The sequence below is a fragment of the Macaca nemestrina genome, chromosome 20, assembly GCF_043159975.1.
Source record: "Macaca nemestrina isolate mMacNem1 chromosome 20, mMacNem.hap1, whole genome shotgun sequence".
In the NCBI taxonomy this organism is placed as follows: domain Eukaryota; kingdom Metazoa; phylum Chordata; class Mammalia; order Primates; family Cercopithecidae; genus Macaca; species Macaca nemestrina.
In genome coordinates this window covers 61,305,606-61,323,738 of record NC_092144.1, presented here as the reverse complement: position 1 = coordinate 61,323,738, position 18,133 = coordinate 61,305,606, and the positions used below count along the sequence as shown (strand labels likewise).

The following is an 18,133-nucleotide window of genomic DNA, read 5'->3' as shown; positions in this document are numbered from 1 at the left end:
CCTCTCGTCCCCAGTTCTCAAATGGGGAACCTAAGACCAGAGGTGGGAAAAGACTTGACCAGGGTCACAGGCCACCTCCTGGCTCTGCCACAGCTTCCTGCCCCAGTCTAGCCCCATAACGATTTATGGGGACTTTAAGAATGAATGTAGGGGCCAGACAGTGGCTCATGCCTGTAATCCCAGCACTTTGGGAGGCAGAGGCAGGCGGATCACCTGAGGTCAGGAGTTTGAAACCAGCCTGGACAACATGGTGAAACCCTGTTATCTACTAAAAGTACAAAAATTAGCCCAGTGTGGTGGCACACACCTGTAGTCCCAGCTACTTGAGAGGCTGAGGCAGGAGAATCACTTGAACCCAGGAGGCAGAGGTTGCAGTGAGCTGAGATTATGCTGCTATACTCCAGCCTGGGCAACAGGAGCGAAACTCCATCTCAAAAAACAAAACAAAAAAAAATAGTGAATGTGAAAAGTGGGAAGTTAGAGCGAGAGAGAGAAGGGGAGGGAGAGAAGAAACAGGAAAGTAGGGGAAAGGTCACAAAGGGTACAAGGAGCAGGGAAAGAAAAGGAGGAGGAAGAAGAAAAGACATAAGGACAAGGAGAGAAAGAAAGAAGAGGTGGCCGGTGCAGTGGCTCACACCTGTAATCCCAGCACTTTGAGAGGCCCAGGTGGGAGGATCACTTGAGGTCAGGAATTTGAGACTAGTCTGGGCAACATAGTGAGAACCCCATCTCTACAATAATAATACTAATAATAAATTAGCCAGGTGTGGTGGCATGCATCTGTGGTCCCAGCTACTCCAGAGGCTGAGGTAACAGGATCGCTTGAGGCTGGGAAATTGAGGCTGCAGTGAGCTGTGTATGCTTGCACCACTCCACTCCAGCCTAGGTGAGAAAGTGAGACTCTGTCTCAAAAAAAAAGAAAAAGAAAGAGAGAGAGAGGGAAGGAAAGAAGGAAGGAAGGAAGGAAGGAAGGAAGAAAGGAAGGAAGGAAGGAAGGAAGGAAGGAAGGAAGGAAGGGAAAGAGAAAGAAAGAAAGAAAGAAAGAAAGAAAGAAAGAAAGAAAGAAAGAAAGAAAGAAAGAAAGAAAGAGGAAGGATGGATGAAGGAAAGGGAAAAGTCAGAACAGGAAGGAAATGAATGACAGAAGGAAATGAGAGAAATGAATGAGAATTAAGGCACAAGTGAGGGAGCAGGCAAGAATTGAGAGACTGAATCACGCACCGGGCAACAGTCTGAAAAGCAGAGAGAGACAGATGTGGGTGGAACTGTGCTGTCAGCAGCAGGGATGGAGAGACAATGACCCAGAGACAGAGGCAGGCGGAAAGTCAGCAGCGGATAACAGAGATGGGAGCCTCCAGAAATGGCAGAGACAAAAAGACTTAAAGAGATGCATGACAGACAGAGACAGGCAGTCAGAAAGTCAGAGGGCAACTCAGACTGGTCAGGTGGTGGGGGGAGGACCAGCAAGGGACTGAGGCTCTGGCCCACTGGGTCCCCGTGTCCTGCGTGGATGGGGCTGTGTGTGTGTGACTGGTGTCTGCAGGTGCTGCTTCGTGTGGGACGCTGTGACGGGGTTTCTGTGCCAGACTCGGTCTATGTGGGCGGCCTCCCTGAGACTCTTGGGGACTCTGTCAGGGCTCCTGGTTGTCCCTGGAACTCTGTTCAGGGGAGGGCCTGGGGGAATCCTCCAGAAGGTCTGAATTAACCCAGCTCCCTGCCCCACTGAGCGCCCACCCTCCAGCCTCCTGCCCCCTTGCGCTCTCCTCCCTTTTCTTAGGGGGGATCTAGGAATCTCCTTGACCACTCCCTGCCTGCCAGGCCCTACTGGGGAGACTCAAGGTCCAGGTACCTAACCTCAGTGCAGAAACCTGACCCAGGCCCTCTCCCCAACTGGGAGGGCCAGGGTTCGACTCTGCATTAACCCTTCCCTTCCCTCTGTCCTTCATCCGCCCATCGCTCTTCCACTGTTTAGCCCCAGGAACTAGACATTCAATCAGAGCTTTGGAATCCAAGACCCCAGCCCAGCACCCCAACTTCCTGTATCTCCAGCTCCCTTCTCCCCCACAAAACTGCAACCCCTCAAGTACCAACACTCTCTCAACCTAGATGACCCTGCTGGGGGATTTCAGACCCTTCCCCTCTTTTCCTGACCCTGGGACGTAGGTCTCTGGACACCCTTGTCCCCTCCTCTTACTGACCCTGGGAAGACATCCATCCCCTGACCCCAGCCCCCGGCAAGGACCTCTTCAGGGACCCTCTCCACGTACAGATGGAGACCCCCGACAGGGCATTATCCCCTGCCCCCCACCCCAACTCAGTTCACAGATCCGCCCCGGGGACCCCGACTCCAGTGTCTGCCCCCTCCTCATCAGGAGCCGCAGACTCCAGCCCCCAGGCCGGGCTAGGTGTCTGCGACCCTCTTGCCTGCTGCGGGAAGCAGATCTCCGCCCCTAGGCCCGGCTCCGGCCCCGGAACGCCGACCCCTGTCCCGAGGCGCGGACCCCCACGTCCGAGGTCCCCCTGCCCAGCCAGGGGATGCAGACCCCGCCCCCGGGCCCAGAGCTCGGCGTCCCGGGGCCTTCCCCCGCCGGCCCAGGGATGCAGCCCTCGACCCCCACCCCTGATCCCCCGATAACCCACCCAAGACCCTGGCGTCCCGGCCGAGCCCCCCGCTCCCGGCGCTGCGGTACCTCGGCTGATGACGGCCAAGCCGGCCAGGGCGGCGGCGGCGAGAAGCCGGAGCCGGGCCCCGGGCGCAGGGGGGGGCATCGCGGCAGAGGCGGCGCGGAGGGGGAGGGGAAAGGGGGGGCCGGTCCGGGGCGCGCGAGGCCTGGGGGGAGAGGGGGGAGGGGGAGGGGGACCCCGCCTGCGGCTGCACCGGCCCGGGGGGCGGCGGGGGCGGGGGGAGGGGGCTGGGGGGGCGCGACGAGGCGGCCGGAGATGCTGCAGACCCGGGGAGGGGGGCGGCGCTGACGGGCAGGGAGACCGGCCAATCAGGAGAGGCGGGGGGCCGGGGAGGCGGGGTCGAGGGGGGGTTGCTTGTTGGAGGGAGAGGCCTTTGTTACTGCGGCCCGGCCCCTACCCCCTCCCGCCCCAGGCGTCCCCACGTCTTTCCACCCCGTCCGCAGAACACGGAGTCTGGGATACTTCCTAAAATCCAGCTCCCTCCTCCTTCAGGTCCCAATCTCATCCTCCCTTAGACCTAGGCGACTAGCCCCAGCCCCGCCTCCTCAGACCCGGGAGTCCAGGCCCCCAGCCCCCTCCTCCCTCAGACCCGGGAGTCCAGGACTCCAGCCCCTCCTCCCTCAGACCCGGGAGTCCAGACCCCCAGCCCCCTCCTCCCTCAGACCCGGGAGTCCAGGCCCCCAGCCCCCTCCTCCCTCAGACCCGGGAGTCCAGGCCCCCAGCCCCCTCCTCCCTCAGACCCGGGAGTCCAGGACTCCAGCCCCCTCCTCCCTCAGACCCGGGAGTCCAGGACTCCAGCCCCTCCTCCCTCAGACCCGGGAGTCCAGACCCCCAGCCCCCTCCTCCCTCAGACCCGGGAGTCCAGGCCCCCAGCCCCCTCCTCCCTCAGACCCGGGAGTCCAGGCCCCCAGCCCCCTCCTCCCTCAGACCCGGGAGTCCAGGCCCCCAGCCCCCTCCTCCCTCAGACCCGGGAGTCCAGGCCCCCAGCCCCCTCCTCCCTCAGACCCGGGAGTCCAGGCCCCCAGCCCCCTCCTCCCTCAGACCCGGGAGTCCAGGCCCCCAGCCCCCTCCTCCCTCAGACCCGGGAGTCCAGGCCCCCGAGCCCCTCTTCCTGTGGGCCACAGTTCAGCTTTTCCATCTATTTTCATGAATAATGAAAACACTGACGTTTGGAGTGAAATTTGCTTTTTCCCTCCACCCCAACCCTCATCCCCAGTGTAACAGGGCAATGGGAAGGGACTGGGGGACTTATCCTGGGGGAGCAGGTGGGGAGGAAACCACCATCCAGAGTTTAGGCGCAAAGCATCCTGGCTCCCTGTTCCTTCACTGACTTGGCTGTGTGACCTTGGACAAGCCATTTCTCTTCCCAGAACCTCAGCGTCTTCCCCTGCAAGGTGGAAAATTCCCTCTTGCTCAAGGTTATTGAGAAGAATGAGAGATCTTGGAGCAGCTCCTGGCTCCACCCAGCACCTCAACAACTTGTAGTGAGTTTCTCCCTCCCCTTTCCACTTTGCACCTGTTTACCATGTGTATGCCACCCTCCTGTTCCTGTCCCCTTGGCATAGGCAGGAGCAAAATAATCTCTGAGCCTCTGTTATTTCTGTAGCAGTTCAAGGCAGGAGCTTTTGAAGTTACCCAGTAGGGGCTGTGCTGCCTCAAAAACATATCCATTCTCCGAATAGTTCCTTCCCTCTCCGCTCACATCCAATTTGTCTGCAAGAGCCGCTGGCTCTGCCTCCAAAACAAATCTCTGCTTTGTCCTTTTCTTATTCTCCCATCCTGGTCAGAGCTGTCACCACCTCTCCCTGTAGGACTCTGGCTGTAGCAGCCTATGCTCTGCTCTCTTGGCCTCTACCTTAGCCTCCACCTTCAGAACAACCACCACTAAACACCTGTACCAGCTGAGGCCACTCCCTGCCTCAATCACTCAGCCCGCTGTGACTTTCTTTCAATTCCTTAAACAAACCAAACAATTCCAGCCCCCGGGTCTTTGCACTTGCCGTTCTTTCTGCTGGAATGCTCTTCCTACCACACTGGCAGATGACCCTTCTTATTTAAGGCTCACCTTCTCCCGTTTACGAAGCTTTCATTGATCATAGTTTCCAAATTAGCTGCTACTCCCAACACAATAACTCTATGTCATACCTCTTCATAGCACCAACAATTTTCTTTTTCCTTTTCCTTTTCTTTTCTCATTCTTTTCTTTTCTTTTTTTCCTTTTGAGGCAGAGTTTTGCTCTTGTTACCCAGGCTGGAGTGCAATGGCATGATCTCGGCTCACCACAACCTCTGCCTCCTGGCTTCAAGTGATTCTCCTCTCTCAACCTTCTGAGTAGCTGGGATTACAGGCATGCACCACCACAGTCGGCTAATTTTGTATTTTTAGTAGAGATAGGGTTTCTCCATGTTGGTCAGGCTGGTCTTGAACTCCTAACCTCAGGTGATCCGACCACCTCGGCCTCCCAAAGTGTTGGGATTACAGGCGTGAGCCACTGCGCCCGGATGATTTTGTTCTTTCACTGTTATTTTTAGTTGCTCTCCCCCTAATCCCACTTCCAGAATGTAAGCTTCACAGGGTTTTTGTTTTGGTTTTGGTCTGCTTTTGTTCAAGGCTGCATTTCCAGAGCCCAACCTAGTGACTGCTAGGTAGTATGTTCTCAAATAAATACGTACTGCATGAATGAGTTGGATGGTTTAGCTCCATTTGGAGAGATGGAGGGAAGTAAGATGCAGAGGCAGGAAGAAACCTGCCCACGTTCACAAAACTGGGTGACACAAAAGCTAATGGTGTTCCAGAGGTGGCTTGCACTGGCTCAAAAGAGCTGATTATTAAATTTTCAGAAATTGTGCAAGCCAGGTGTTAAACCATTATTAGCTTGAAACTGGTCATGTTGGGAGAATTTACACCATAGCAATGGTGAACACCAAATCAGCTTACCAGCCCACCACTCTACAAAATCCACTGTGATCCTGGTGAAAGGCCATTTATTGATCCTCTTTGAATTCTGAACCTTTCAGACTTAGGATCTGAGAACAGGAGCTCCCTCTTCCTGAAATGACCCATCCCATGCCTGATAACAATATAAGTGCACACTCGGTGCAGGGATCTTTCTAAGCACTTTGTACATATTATCTCCCTGAAGCATCCTGACACCCTTCTGAGGCAGAACTTTATCCCTATTTCACAGGTGAGGAAAAAGAGACATAGTGAATTTTTTAAATCCCAAGAGCTATAAATGTGTGATACTGTGAAATATATATTTGGTCTTCCTAACACCCCCTCCCCCCACTTCCACTGGCAGGCCCCAGGTAGCTTCAGTATGGGGACTGGTCACAGGAAAGAACAAGTCATGACTAAAGGGTTGGGACTTTCAGCTCGTCTCCCAACCTCTGTGGAGGGGAGAGGGAATGAAAGTTAAGTGGAACACCAATGGGCAATGATTTAATCAATCATGCCTATGTAATGAATGTTCCATTTAAAAACCCCAAAAGACTGGGTTTAGGGGACTTCTGGACAGTTGAACACATGGAGGTTCCTGGAAGGTGGCATGCCTGGAGAGGGCGTGGCAACTCCATTCTCCTTCCCTTGCACCTCACTCTGTGTGTCTCTTCCTCTGTATCCTTTATAACATCTTTTATAATAAACTGGTAAACATAAGTGTTTTTCTAAGTTCTTTGAGCTGCTCTAAAAAATTAATTGAAGAGAAAGGGGTTATGGGAACCCCAATTTATAGCTGGTCAGTCAGAAGCACAAGTAAAGAACCTGGAGCCTACAATTGTCATTGGAAGTGGGGGACAGTCTTGTGGGACCAAGCTCTCAACTTGTGGGATCTGCTGTGAAGTCCGGGTAGATAGTATGAGAATTGAATTGGAGTACACCCAATTGGTGTCCACTGCAGAACTGATTAATTAGTTGCTAGTGAGGAGAAATTCCTACACAATCCTTGGTGACACCAATCAACAGAGAAGTGTTGGTTGTTGAGTGAGAGAATAGAAAAAACACTTTAGTTGTGTTCCCTATGGTCTCAGATTTGGTGTCAGAAGTGGGAAAAGTAAAATAGAAGTTGATAGAGTTAGAAGAAAGGTTTTAATATAATCCTATTTAAGGTTGGGTGGGCCAAAGGGAGTACTTGTTGGTTCTCTAACATTAAAGGGTTCCAAAAAAGTTTGCTATATTTACCTTAGTTTGGAGAAATTTTAAAAGTCAGAAAGCAGAGATTATAATAAGACATCTGATATGAAATTTCCTGGGGCAGTAGTCTGGCTGTTTAATCGAGATAAAGATTAACCCAACAAGCAAGAGTTCCTTTGCTCAATGCCCTGATGGGGACCTAAAGGCCTGTGTACACAAGTGGATAAAATGATCAGGGATGGTGGAAATTCCTGGGACTCCTTGATATAGGAGGTCCACTGACTATGGTACCAACATCCATTGGTGAAGTCCTGACTTGGGGTATAATTTGATTGAGAGAACATAAAAATTTAAGGGTTGATAGACTTATGAAAGTTGGAATGCTTGAACAAGTTACATATAAAGAAGTTGTGTCTCCTTTACCTAAATGTTTAATGAGACTGCATAGCGTATCTGGCTGGGGAACACTTCTCCTACCTAGTATTGTAAAACCAAAACCCATTAATAAAGTTCTAATAGAGGCTACAGTTAGGAAAGTGAGGGTTGGTTAAGATAATTAAGATAAACCTTTATAGGAGAGTTGGTATATTTGAACACACTTTCTCTGAAGTGATTTTCCCTGATTGCATTATAGGGATAGACATTGTATCAGCCTGAGAAATGTTTCCCATACCTAGCATTATAAAACAAAAGCCATGTACATCTGCCTTTAATCAATATTAATTGGACATGCTGAATAGGAACCAGTCAGATGTCTGGAGCCCACACAATGTAGAATAGAAGATGGAGTGATGCTATGAACAAATTCTCTGGGGCAGAGCCCCGTATGGAACCTAGACTGGGACCTATGGGAACAGCCTATAAGCACCTTCCAATGACAACTACTGGGACCCTGGACTAGAGAATTTCAATATGAAGAGTATAATACTACTTTCTATGGGATATTAATTCAAGCTACCCCTATGACTGAGACATGAAATGATCTTGAAGCCTGAAATACCAATAATATCTTGGATTATGTTTTAAAACACTCTAATGGAGATTAAAATGCCCAGAAGAGTCCCCTAAGAAATTAGAAATGATTTATACAGGATCATGCTACCTGGGGAATGCAAGGAGGAGATACTAATGAAAAGGGAGCCTCTTTCTCCCTCAGACTGACTCTGGAACAGTATGGGAGCAGCTGGAGCCTACTGCCACTTGGACAGTGCCCTATAAACAGCTCTCAACCTACCAACAAAGAGCTGCTTGGTGTGCAGATGACAGTGCCAAGATGAAAAGACCACGTCCTATTTAGAAGGATGCCATTCTGATCAAAGAAGATAAAAACAAATCCATTCAGTGAGCTGAACTGCATGCTGAAGAATTGAACAGTGCTAAAAGCCCCTCTGTTTGAGTTTTTACTGACTCACAGGCCGTGGCCAATGATTTGGCCATATAGTCAAGCAGGTGGATAATGGAAACCTAGCCTATTAAAGGGATGCCCATATGGGACACACACAGCCCTTTGGAAATTTGAGGGGTCCTTAAAGTAGGACATGTCAATGCCCATCAGAAGAGCTCCCTTCCAGGTTTGGAAGGTGATTGAAATCGACAAGCAGATATCCCTGTATGCTCACTTAAGGTGGCCACCTGTGTCCGTGAAATGAAAGGATATGAGGGCACTGCAGCAGTGCAGAGATGGGCTGAATCTAAACATGTTTCTATTGCACCCTCTCAGGCACATAATGCCAGTAAGAACTGTTCTGTCTGCCAGACAGAAACTGCAGATGGCTATGGAGCAGATTCCCTGGTAGGAAGGTTCCGAGCACAGCTGGCAAGTGAGGCTGATGCTGGTAGCCCTGGGGGGCTACAAATGGGTCTTGACAGGAATAGACGTTGACTCTGGGCTGGCCTTTGCTTACCCAGTGGAAGATGCAAATGCTCAGAGTGCTGTAAAAGAATCAGAACAGAATATATTACACACATTTGCACAGGCTGTCGTCATTTCTTCCATCCAAGGAACACACTGTCCAGCCCATAATGTCCAGCAATGGGCAGAGCTGTCCTCCTTTGGGTAATAATTTGATCAAGAAGTGGAATGAGCAATTAAAACATTGGTTGTCTAAAACAGAGAAGATAAAAGCATGAAGAATGTACCCATAATTTTTTTTAAATGTACCCATAAAAATTTAAAAAAACAAAACAAAACAGGAAGATCTGGCTTACACACCTTCCTGAGTGTGTGCTCACACTCAACCTGATGGGGCTAGAGGAGGGCACCACTAGACTTTCCTGTTTTCTGGTTGACCTGGGAAAGTGGGGGTGGGGAGAATGCTGGTGTGGCTATGCAATTCTTGCCAAGTTGCTATAATGACTATGTATTTTTTCCTTTCTTCCAGATATAACCTCATTTTTTCCCCCTACCTGAGGCACTGGTATTAGTAAAACCAACCCAATTGTCCCATAGAAATGGTATTCACTGTTTTGTATTTTTGAGGCAGGGTCTGGCTCTGTCACCCAGGCTAGAGTGCAGTGGTGCAAACCTGGCTTATTTCAGCCTCCATCTCCTGGGCTCAAGTGATCCTCCTACTTTAGCTTCCTGCATATCCTACAGATGTGTGCCAGCACGCCTGGCAAGTTTTAAACTTTTTTTTTGTAGAGACAGGGTCACGCTATGTTGGCCAGGCTGATCTCCAACTCCTGGCCTCAGGCAATCCTCCTGCCTTGGCCTCCGGAAGTGCTGGGACTACAGGTGTGAGTGAGCCACCTCACCCGCTGAGTTTTCGAATAAACCTAGAAAGTGACCCTTTTGGTGTTAAAACTTGAAATTTACATTTGTCTCACTTGAGTTCTTTCCTTTGGAAGCTGACCTTCAGGCAAGGGACTGAAACTCACCAGATTATACCACCCAGACAAAGAGAGACTAAATCCCTCATTTCTCATAATTGCTTCCTTACTCCTCCCTAATTCCTGTTTTACATTCCTTCACCACTATATAAACCCCCCAGTTTTAGTCAGTCACAGGTGGATTTGAGGCTGATTTCCCATTCTCCTTGGCTTCAGCACCCGATTAAAATCTTCTTCCCCAGCAACCCTTATTGTCTCAGGGGTCGGTTTTCTGTGCATCTAGCAATGGGAACTAGACTAAACCCTTGGCATGTTGGTAACACTAGGACGAGAACCAGGTCTTGAACCTCCAAGTGCTGAAAGCAGGGATGATTCCTAAGTAAAAAAAAAATGCAGCTATGTTCTTTGTTTGTTGTTATTATTTTTTACCTGACATACAATAATCATATATATTTACAGGGTATATAGTGATGTTTCGATACACACAACATATAGTGATCAAATCAGGGTAATTCGCATATCCATCATCTCAAAAATGTTTCATTTCTTTGTGTGGGGAACATTCACTATCCCCCTTCCAGCTATTTGAAGCTATATATTATTGTTAACTGGAGTCATCCTACAGTGCTACAGAACACTCAAACTCATTCCTCCTATCTAGCTGTAATTGTGTAACCTTTAACAAATCTTTCCATATCCCTTTTTTGTCAGAATTCCCTAAAGGCCTGATAGAGGCAGATTGTACCTCCATCCTATCTGGCAAAACTGGGGCTAACAGTGGATGCAGCTACATTGTCCAGTAGTGAAACCAGTCCACTAGTTCTGCACCTGTATAACCTTACCCAGTCTGAATGGAAGTGGATTAGGGGGCGGGTACTTGCTAGACTAGTATTGCTGCCTGCAGTCTAGACAAGCACCGTGTTCCTTGCAAAGGTGGAAAAGTTTGGATATAAATGAAGAGAAGGAATAATGGTAGCTGAAGGTAAAGGAATGAATAAACAGGTTATGTAATGAAGGAAATCTAATGTTACGTTAACAGGCTGAAAGATGCTCAGAACGTGGGATGACGTCTCTTAGCTCAATTATACCAGATGCCTGAGAGGGTGAAACTATATGTGTGCAGAGACCACTCCTGCTTTTAGAACCTGATAAGATAGAATGGGAGGCTGTAAACCTGAGTGGTCTCGCTCCGGGAGACATTCTTACAATATGATGGACTGAACTAATTAGTCATGATTGAATGGGATTCTAGTAATGTGGCAGTATCTTTTGAGTTGTATATTCATTTGGTATAAGGGAACCATGTCCAAAGACCAGGGGTGAATGGTGTGTAATAGTGTGAAATATGTATTTGGTCTTCATTCCTCCAGCCCCTTTCCTGACATACAAACTCCTAAATGTTTGGAACCTCCAAAGTGATGTCTTCCGTATGCCAATGAATTGACTAATGGCCAGTAACCTCCGGATAGGGTCTGGTCACAAGAAAGGTCAAGGCAGGATTATAGAGTTGGGACTTTCAGTCCATCTCCCAATTTCTCAGAAGGAGGGAGGGGCTGAAGGTTAAGTTCATCACCAGTGGCCAATGGTTTAATTAGCCATGCCTCTAATTAAAATTAGCCATGCCTCTAATTAATGAAGCCTCCTTAAAAACCCAAAGGGACTGGGTTCAGAGAGTTTTTGGATAGCCGAACACATGGAGGTTCCTGGAGGGTGGTGCACCTGCTGAGGGCCTGGCAGCTCTACCCAGCTCTTTGGGAGGCCAAGGCGGGTGGATCACTTGAAGCCAGGAGTTTGAGACCAGCCAGGCCAACATGGTGAAATTCCATCTCTACTAAAGATAAAAAAATTAGCCAGGTGTAGTGGCGCACACCTGTAATCCCAGCCACTCAGGAGCCTGAGGTGGGAGAATTGTTTGAACCCAGGAGGCAGAGGTTGCAGTGAGCTGAAAATTTTAGTTTTCTTCCTACATCCTCAGAATATGACAGAAGATATCTGCCATATGTGCACCTTATAACAAACTTATATCCAGAATATATAAAGAACTCTCACAAATCAACAAAAAGGAGACATCTCGATTTTCAAAATGGGCAAAATACATGAACAAGCACTTTATGAAAAAAAGGATATTCAGGCCGGGTGCAGTGGCTCACACCTGTCATTCCAGCATTTTGCAAGACCAAGGGGGTGGATCACCTGAGGTCAGGAGTTTGAGACCAGCCAGGCCAACATGGTGAAACTCTGTCTCTACTAAAAATACAAAAATTAGCCAGGTGTAGTGGCACGTGCCTGTAGTCCCAGAAACTCAGGAGGCTGAGGCAGGAGAATTGCTTGAACCCGGGAGGCAGGGGCTGCAGTGAGTCAAGATTGTACCACTGCACTCTAGCCTGGGTGACAGAGCAAGACTCTGGACCAAAAAATAATAGTAATAATCATCACATGAAAAAGAATTCAGCATCAGTTATCAGGGAGATCAAATCAAAAGTATAAGGATATACTCTTACTCTGCGGCCAGAATGACTAAAATGAAAAGGATTGACAATAGCAAGTGTTGGTGAGGATGTGGAGCACCTGGAACTCTCTTGTATCATTGGTGGGAGTGTATATGGGCACGATTGCTGTGGGGAATGTTTTGTCAGTGTCTACTAAAGCTGAGTATTCCTATAATCCAGCAATTTCACCCCAGGTATTTATCCGTGAGAAATGAAAACAACATGTCCACAAAGACTGGCAAATGAATGTTCACTGCAGCTTCATTTATGAAAGCCTCAAACTGAAGATAACTGAATATCCAGCAACAGGTGAATGTGTAAATTAATTAATATAGACTCATACCATGGAATACGATTCATTAATAAAATAGGATGACCTGTTGATACGTGCTAAAACATGGTGGAAACTCACAGGAGTAGTGTGAAAAATGCCAGATACAAGAGATTACGTACTGTATGATTCCATTTATATGAAGTCTAATACCCGGCAGAAATGATCCATGGCAATAGATGTGAGAATTGTAATTACTCTGGTTGGGGAGAGTCTGGGAGGAGACATGTCATGGTAATCCAGTAGGAGGTGCACGGAAGGGAGCCTTCTGCGGTGGGCACGTTCTACTTCTTGGTCTGGATGATAGTTGAATGGACAGAGATATAGTCTATCTGCCTTATTCCCAGATTCTGTGTTTACAAATTCGCTTGTTCGCTAATATTTATTTCTAACCCTAAAATCGATACTCTCAGGGCTTTCAGGACTATTCAGTCATCCGCAGAGGGGCTAAAATTTCAAGTTGCTGCACACAGGTTCCGAGCAGAGGTACAGACAGGCGACGCTCTGCCTTTTGTCTCAGCTCTCATACAGAGATGTGGAGAGGATGGGGATTGCAAGGGGCAGTTCAGTGCTAGAAGCTCCAGCTCTGGTGCCAGCTGGAGAAGTTTGAATCTCACCCCTGGCACCTGTTAGGGGGGTAGCCTCAGACAAGCTACTTAATTAACATTTCTAGGAAATTTGTTTGCAAAATAAATAAAATAGAGTTGCCCAAAGTGGCTCACACCTGTAATCTCAACAATTTGAGAGGCCAGTGCAGGAGGATCACTAGAAGCCAGGAGTTTGAGACCAGCCTGGGTAACATAGTGAGACTCTGTCTCTACAAATAATTTAAAAAGTAGCGGTGGGTGCGGTGGTTCACGCATGTAATTCCAGCACTTCGAAAGGCAGAAGCTGGCGGATCACTTGAGGTCAGGAGTTCGAGACCAGCCTGGCCAACATGGCAAAACCTCATCTCTACTAAAAAAATAAAAATTAGCCAGGTAAGGGGTAGTGGTGGCACGTGTCTGTAATCCTAGTTACTCAGGGGGCTGAGGCATGAGAATCACTTGAACCCAAGAGGCGGAGGTTGCAGTGAGCCAAGATTGCACCACCGCACTCCAGCCTGGGTGATGGACTGAGACCCTGTCTGAAAAAATAAAAAAATAAAAAAAACAAAAAAACTTGGCAGACTGGATGCAGGGGCTCATGCCTGTAATCTCAGCAATTTGGGAGGCCGAGGTGGCCATCCCCTGTGCCTACGAGGCTGACGTCTACTGACCCCATCAGCAAACTCCCTTGCCCTTCAACTTCAAGGTGGGTTTGGCCAAAGGGAGGCACAGGCAGGATACTGGAGGGAGCTGGAGGATCCTCTCCTCCCTGCCTGCTGACCACCTTGGGAGCCTCAATGCCATCAGCAGCCGCTCCTCCATGATCTCAGTTCTCACTAAGGCCTTGGTCACACTATTCCTCCCCTTGTTCCTCCAGGACTCAGCAGAATCTGGCAGGAACCCTTCCCTCCCGTTGCTGGCACCTGAGATCCTTACCCTCCCTACATCCCTAACCCTGCTCGCACCTCTGCAAATGGTACCTTTATTAGACCGTCTGTTTAAGAAATCCCACTGGAGGGGGCTGTCTCTTTCAGGCCAGGACCTCGCTGACTAGCACCATCACTGGCTTTTATCTTTATTCATTAAGAGCGTTCCATTCTGCTAGGGGGCTTTGCAGGGCATGAGTCGAATAAGTTAAGGCCTGAAGCCCACTGAACGCAATGCTTAGAAAGCTCGGGGGTGTACAAAAATTCATGCCTTATTGATGCAAAGCCTCTCCAAAATAGTTAATGCTTTTTTAAAATTTAAAATTAAAAAAATATATATATAAAAATATATATACACACATATATATACATATTTTTTGAGATGGAGTCTCGCTCTGTTGCCCAGGCTGTAGTGCAGTGGTGTGATCTCGGCTCACTGCAAGCTCCGCCCCCTGGGTTCACGCCATTCTCCTGCCTCAGCCTCCTGAGTAGCTGGAACTATAGGTGCTGGCCACAATGCCCAGCTAATTTTTTATATTTTTAGTAGAGTCGGGGTTTCGTCGTGTTAGCCAGGGTGGTCTTGATCTCCTGACCTTGTGATCCGCCCATCTCGGCCTCCCAAAGTGCTGGGATTACAGGCATCCCTGTATGTGTGTGTGTGTGTATATATATATAGATATAAAAATATATATAAATATAAATATAAATATATATGTTTTTTTTTTTAGATGGAGTTTCACTCTTGTCGCCCAGGTTGGAATGCAGTCGTGTAATCTCAGCTCACTCAACCTCTGCCTCCCAGGTTCAAGCGATCCTCCTGCCTCAGCATCCTGAGTAACTGGGATTACAGGTGTGCACCACGCCAGGCTGATTTTTATATTTTTAGTAGAGATGGGGTTTTGCCATGTTGGCCAGGCTGGTCTCAAACTCCTGACCTCAGGTGATCCGCCTGTCTTGGACTCCCAAAGTGCTGCTGGGATTACAGGGATGAGCCACTGTGCCTGGTTGTATGCTAATTTAAAAAACTTTTATACAGGTGGGGTGTCACTATATTCCCCAGGCTGGTTTCAAACTCCTGGGCTCAATTGATCTTCCTGCCTCAGCTTCCCAAAGTGCTGGGATTACAGGTGTGAGCCACTGTGCTTGGCCTCAAGCTATCCTCTTGTCTCAGTCTCCCAAGTAGCTGGGGCTATAGGTGTATGCCACCATGCCCAGTTATTATTATTATTATTTTTTTTGTAGAGATGGGGTCTTGCTATGTTGTCCAGGTTGGTCTCAAATTCCTGGCCTCAAATAATCCTCCCACCTTGGCCTCTTGAGTAGCTGGGACTATAGGCACATACCACCATAGCCAGCCTCAGTATATATTTATTTTTATTTATTTGTTTTGAGACAGAGTCTCACTCTGTTGCCCAGGCTGGAGTGCAGTGAGCAATCTCAGCTCACTGCAAGCTCTCCCTCCCGGGTTCACGCCATTCTCCTGCCTCAGCCTCCCGAATAGCTGGGACTACAGGCGCCCACCACCAGGCCCAGCTAATTTTTTGTATTTTTAGTAGGGATGGGGTTTCACCATGTTAGCCAAGATGGTCTCCATCTCCTGACCTCGTGATCCGCCTGCCTTGGCTTTCCAAAGTGCTGGGATTACAGGCATGAGCCACCACACCTGGCCCTCAGTATGTATTTAAATGGAGTCTTGCTCTGTCACCCAGGCTGGAGTGCAGTGGCACGATCTCAGCTCACTGTAACCTCCGCATCCCAGGCTTAAGCAAGTCTCTGGCCTCAGCCTCCAGAGTGGCTGAGACTACAGGTGCACTCCACCATACCCAGCTAGCTAACTTTTCGTATTTTCAGTAGAGACAAGGTTTCACCATGTTGACTTCAAGTGATCTGCCTACCTCGGCCTCCCAAAGTGCTACGATTACAGGCATGAGCCACTGTGCCTGGCCCTCAGTATATTTTTGAAAGAATAAATTAGTTCCTATCCCTTTCATTGACTGAACTCTTCTCATCTTCAAAGACTTCCCTCCCTGACTCTCTGTTTCCTAGGACAAGGTCAGGTATGGTTACCCACTTTGAGATGTACTTTCCTTTTTTGTGCCATGTCCCTGGAGCTGTGCTTGGTGCTAATAATAGCAGCTGAAGATATTCCCTGAGCAAGGTTGGATGGGACGTGGTGCGGGAGGTGAGGAAGGGGCGTTCCGAGCCCTGGCTCAGGTGTCTCCGCCGTTTGTTCAGTCAGGGAGGCTCCTTGCCCTCTCTGAGTCTCCTCATCCTTTTCTACAGGATGGGGATAATCTCAAAACCCACTCCACAGGGCCGTGGTGGGGACACAGCAGTGCGATGGTCTGTTTATGCGCCAACCTGGCTGGGCTACAGACCCCAGCTGCTCAATCAAACACCGAGACATGTCACTGAGGAAGGATTTTGTAGCTGTGACTGACGTCTCTAATCAGTTGACTGTGTTGTATATATTTAAGGTATACAACGTGATCTTTTGATAGATATATACATAGTGAGATGATTACTACCGTCAAGCATATTAACATATCCGTCACGTCTTGTAGTTACCTGTTTGTTGTTGTTGTTCTAATCAGTTGACTTTAACTGAAGGAGATTAGTCTCAATAATGTAGGTGGGTCTGATGCAATCAGTTGAAAGGCCTTAAAAGCACAATGGGGGTTTCCCGGGAAAAGAAAGCGTTTCGCTTCAGCTGCTGCTGGAGTTTCCAGCCTGCCTCTCCCGCCTGCCTGCCCTATAGACTTCAGACCTGCTGTCTTACTCGGTGTGGAGTGCTGCAACAAAATGCCACAGACTGGGTGGTTTATAAATACAAGACATTCATTTCTCACAGTCTGGGGAGCTGGGAAGTCCAAGATCCAGGCACTGGCATGTTCTGTGTCTGGTGAGGGCTGGCATCCTGGTTCATAGACGGTGCTTTATGCTATGTCCTCACACGCTAGAAGAGGAAATGTCTGACCTCTTAGGCCTTTTTGTTGTTGTTGTTTTGTTTTTGAGGCAGGGTTTGGCTGTGCTGCCCAGGTTGGAGTGCAGTGGTGCAGCCTCCACTGCCCAGGCTCAAGCGATCCTCCTGCCTCGTCCTCCGAGTAGCTGGGACCACAGGCGTGTGCCACCATGTCTGGCTAATTTTTGTAGTTTTAGTAGAGATGGGGTTTCACCATATTGCCCATGTTGGTCTCAAACTCCTGAGCTAAAGTGATCCTCCTGCCTCAACCTCCCAAAGTGCTGGGATGACAGGCATGAGCCACCGTGCCCAGCCATCTTAGGCCTCTTATAAGGGCATGAATCCCATTCATGAAGGTTCCACCTACATAACCTAATCACATCCCAAAAAGGCCTTAAGAGCAGAATGGAGGTTTCCCAGAAGAAATAAGAAGTCTTGGACTTCCCAGCTCCCCAAACTGTGAGAATTGAATTTCTTGTGTTTATAAGCTATGGTATGTTGTTGTGGTAGTCCACACCGAGGCCTCCAGATACCATCACAGTGGGGATTAAGTTTCAACATAAAAATGTTGGGAAGACACAGACATCCAGTCCATAGCACCTGCCTAACCAGCTCTCAGAATCACATAACCCACTTCCATGCAATAAGCCTTTGTATAAGGATCAGCTACTCATTCTGTTTCCCTGATGGAATCCTGATGGATACAAACAAGAGGACCCATGTAATGTGCTTAGAACATGGCCTGGCACACACACAGGCTGCCATCACCATGCCCTTAACCCCAAGCTGGTTACCAAATAAACATTAACTCATCTGTGCCTCACAGTGGTCCACGGTCTGTTATACCCCCATTTTGCAGATGAAAGCTGGGGTTAGGGAACATGGGAGTGGCCCACATTCAGGGCCAGAGCTGGGATCTAAACACAGGTGGCTCAGCTCCATTGTCCAGGGGGCCACTACAGAAGTCCATGATCCCATGGCCCCCATCCTCTGCAGTGTCCGCGGTTGGGGTGATCCCCACCTGGGAGAGGAAGGGATGGTGGCAGCCCTATCCACAGCCATTCTCCAAACCTAGCAGGGTACAGGGCACACAGAGAGTTAACCATCTGTGCATGGAATTGAGAGAGAGGGAGAAACAGAGACAGAGAGACTAGACTTTGAGGGTCAATGGGAGGGAGAGCCTAGACCTGCTC

The 18,133-nt window shown here is 48.8% G+C and overlaps 1 protein-coding gene across 22 annotated transcripts in view; it reads right to left on the bottom strand.

Moving 5' to 3' along the window:
- LOC105497123 (IgLON family member 5) overlaps positions 1 to 18,133 on the bottom strand; it is a 59,142-nt gene that overhangs the window by 15,857 nt on the left and 25,152 nt on the right. The window contains exon 1 of one of the 22 annotated variants that reach the window (XM_071087606.1): positions 2,691 to 2,822. The exons of the other annotated variants lie outside the window; for them this stretch is intronic. Coding sequence (XP_070943707.1) covers positions 2,691 to 2,769 — 79 coding nt within the window. The 5' untranslated portion in view covers positions 2,770 to 2,822. Of the gene's footprint in view, positions 1 to 2,690; positions 2,823 to 18,133 lie in introns of those variants that run through there. 22 annotated transcript variants of the gene reach the window in all.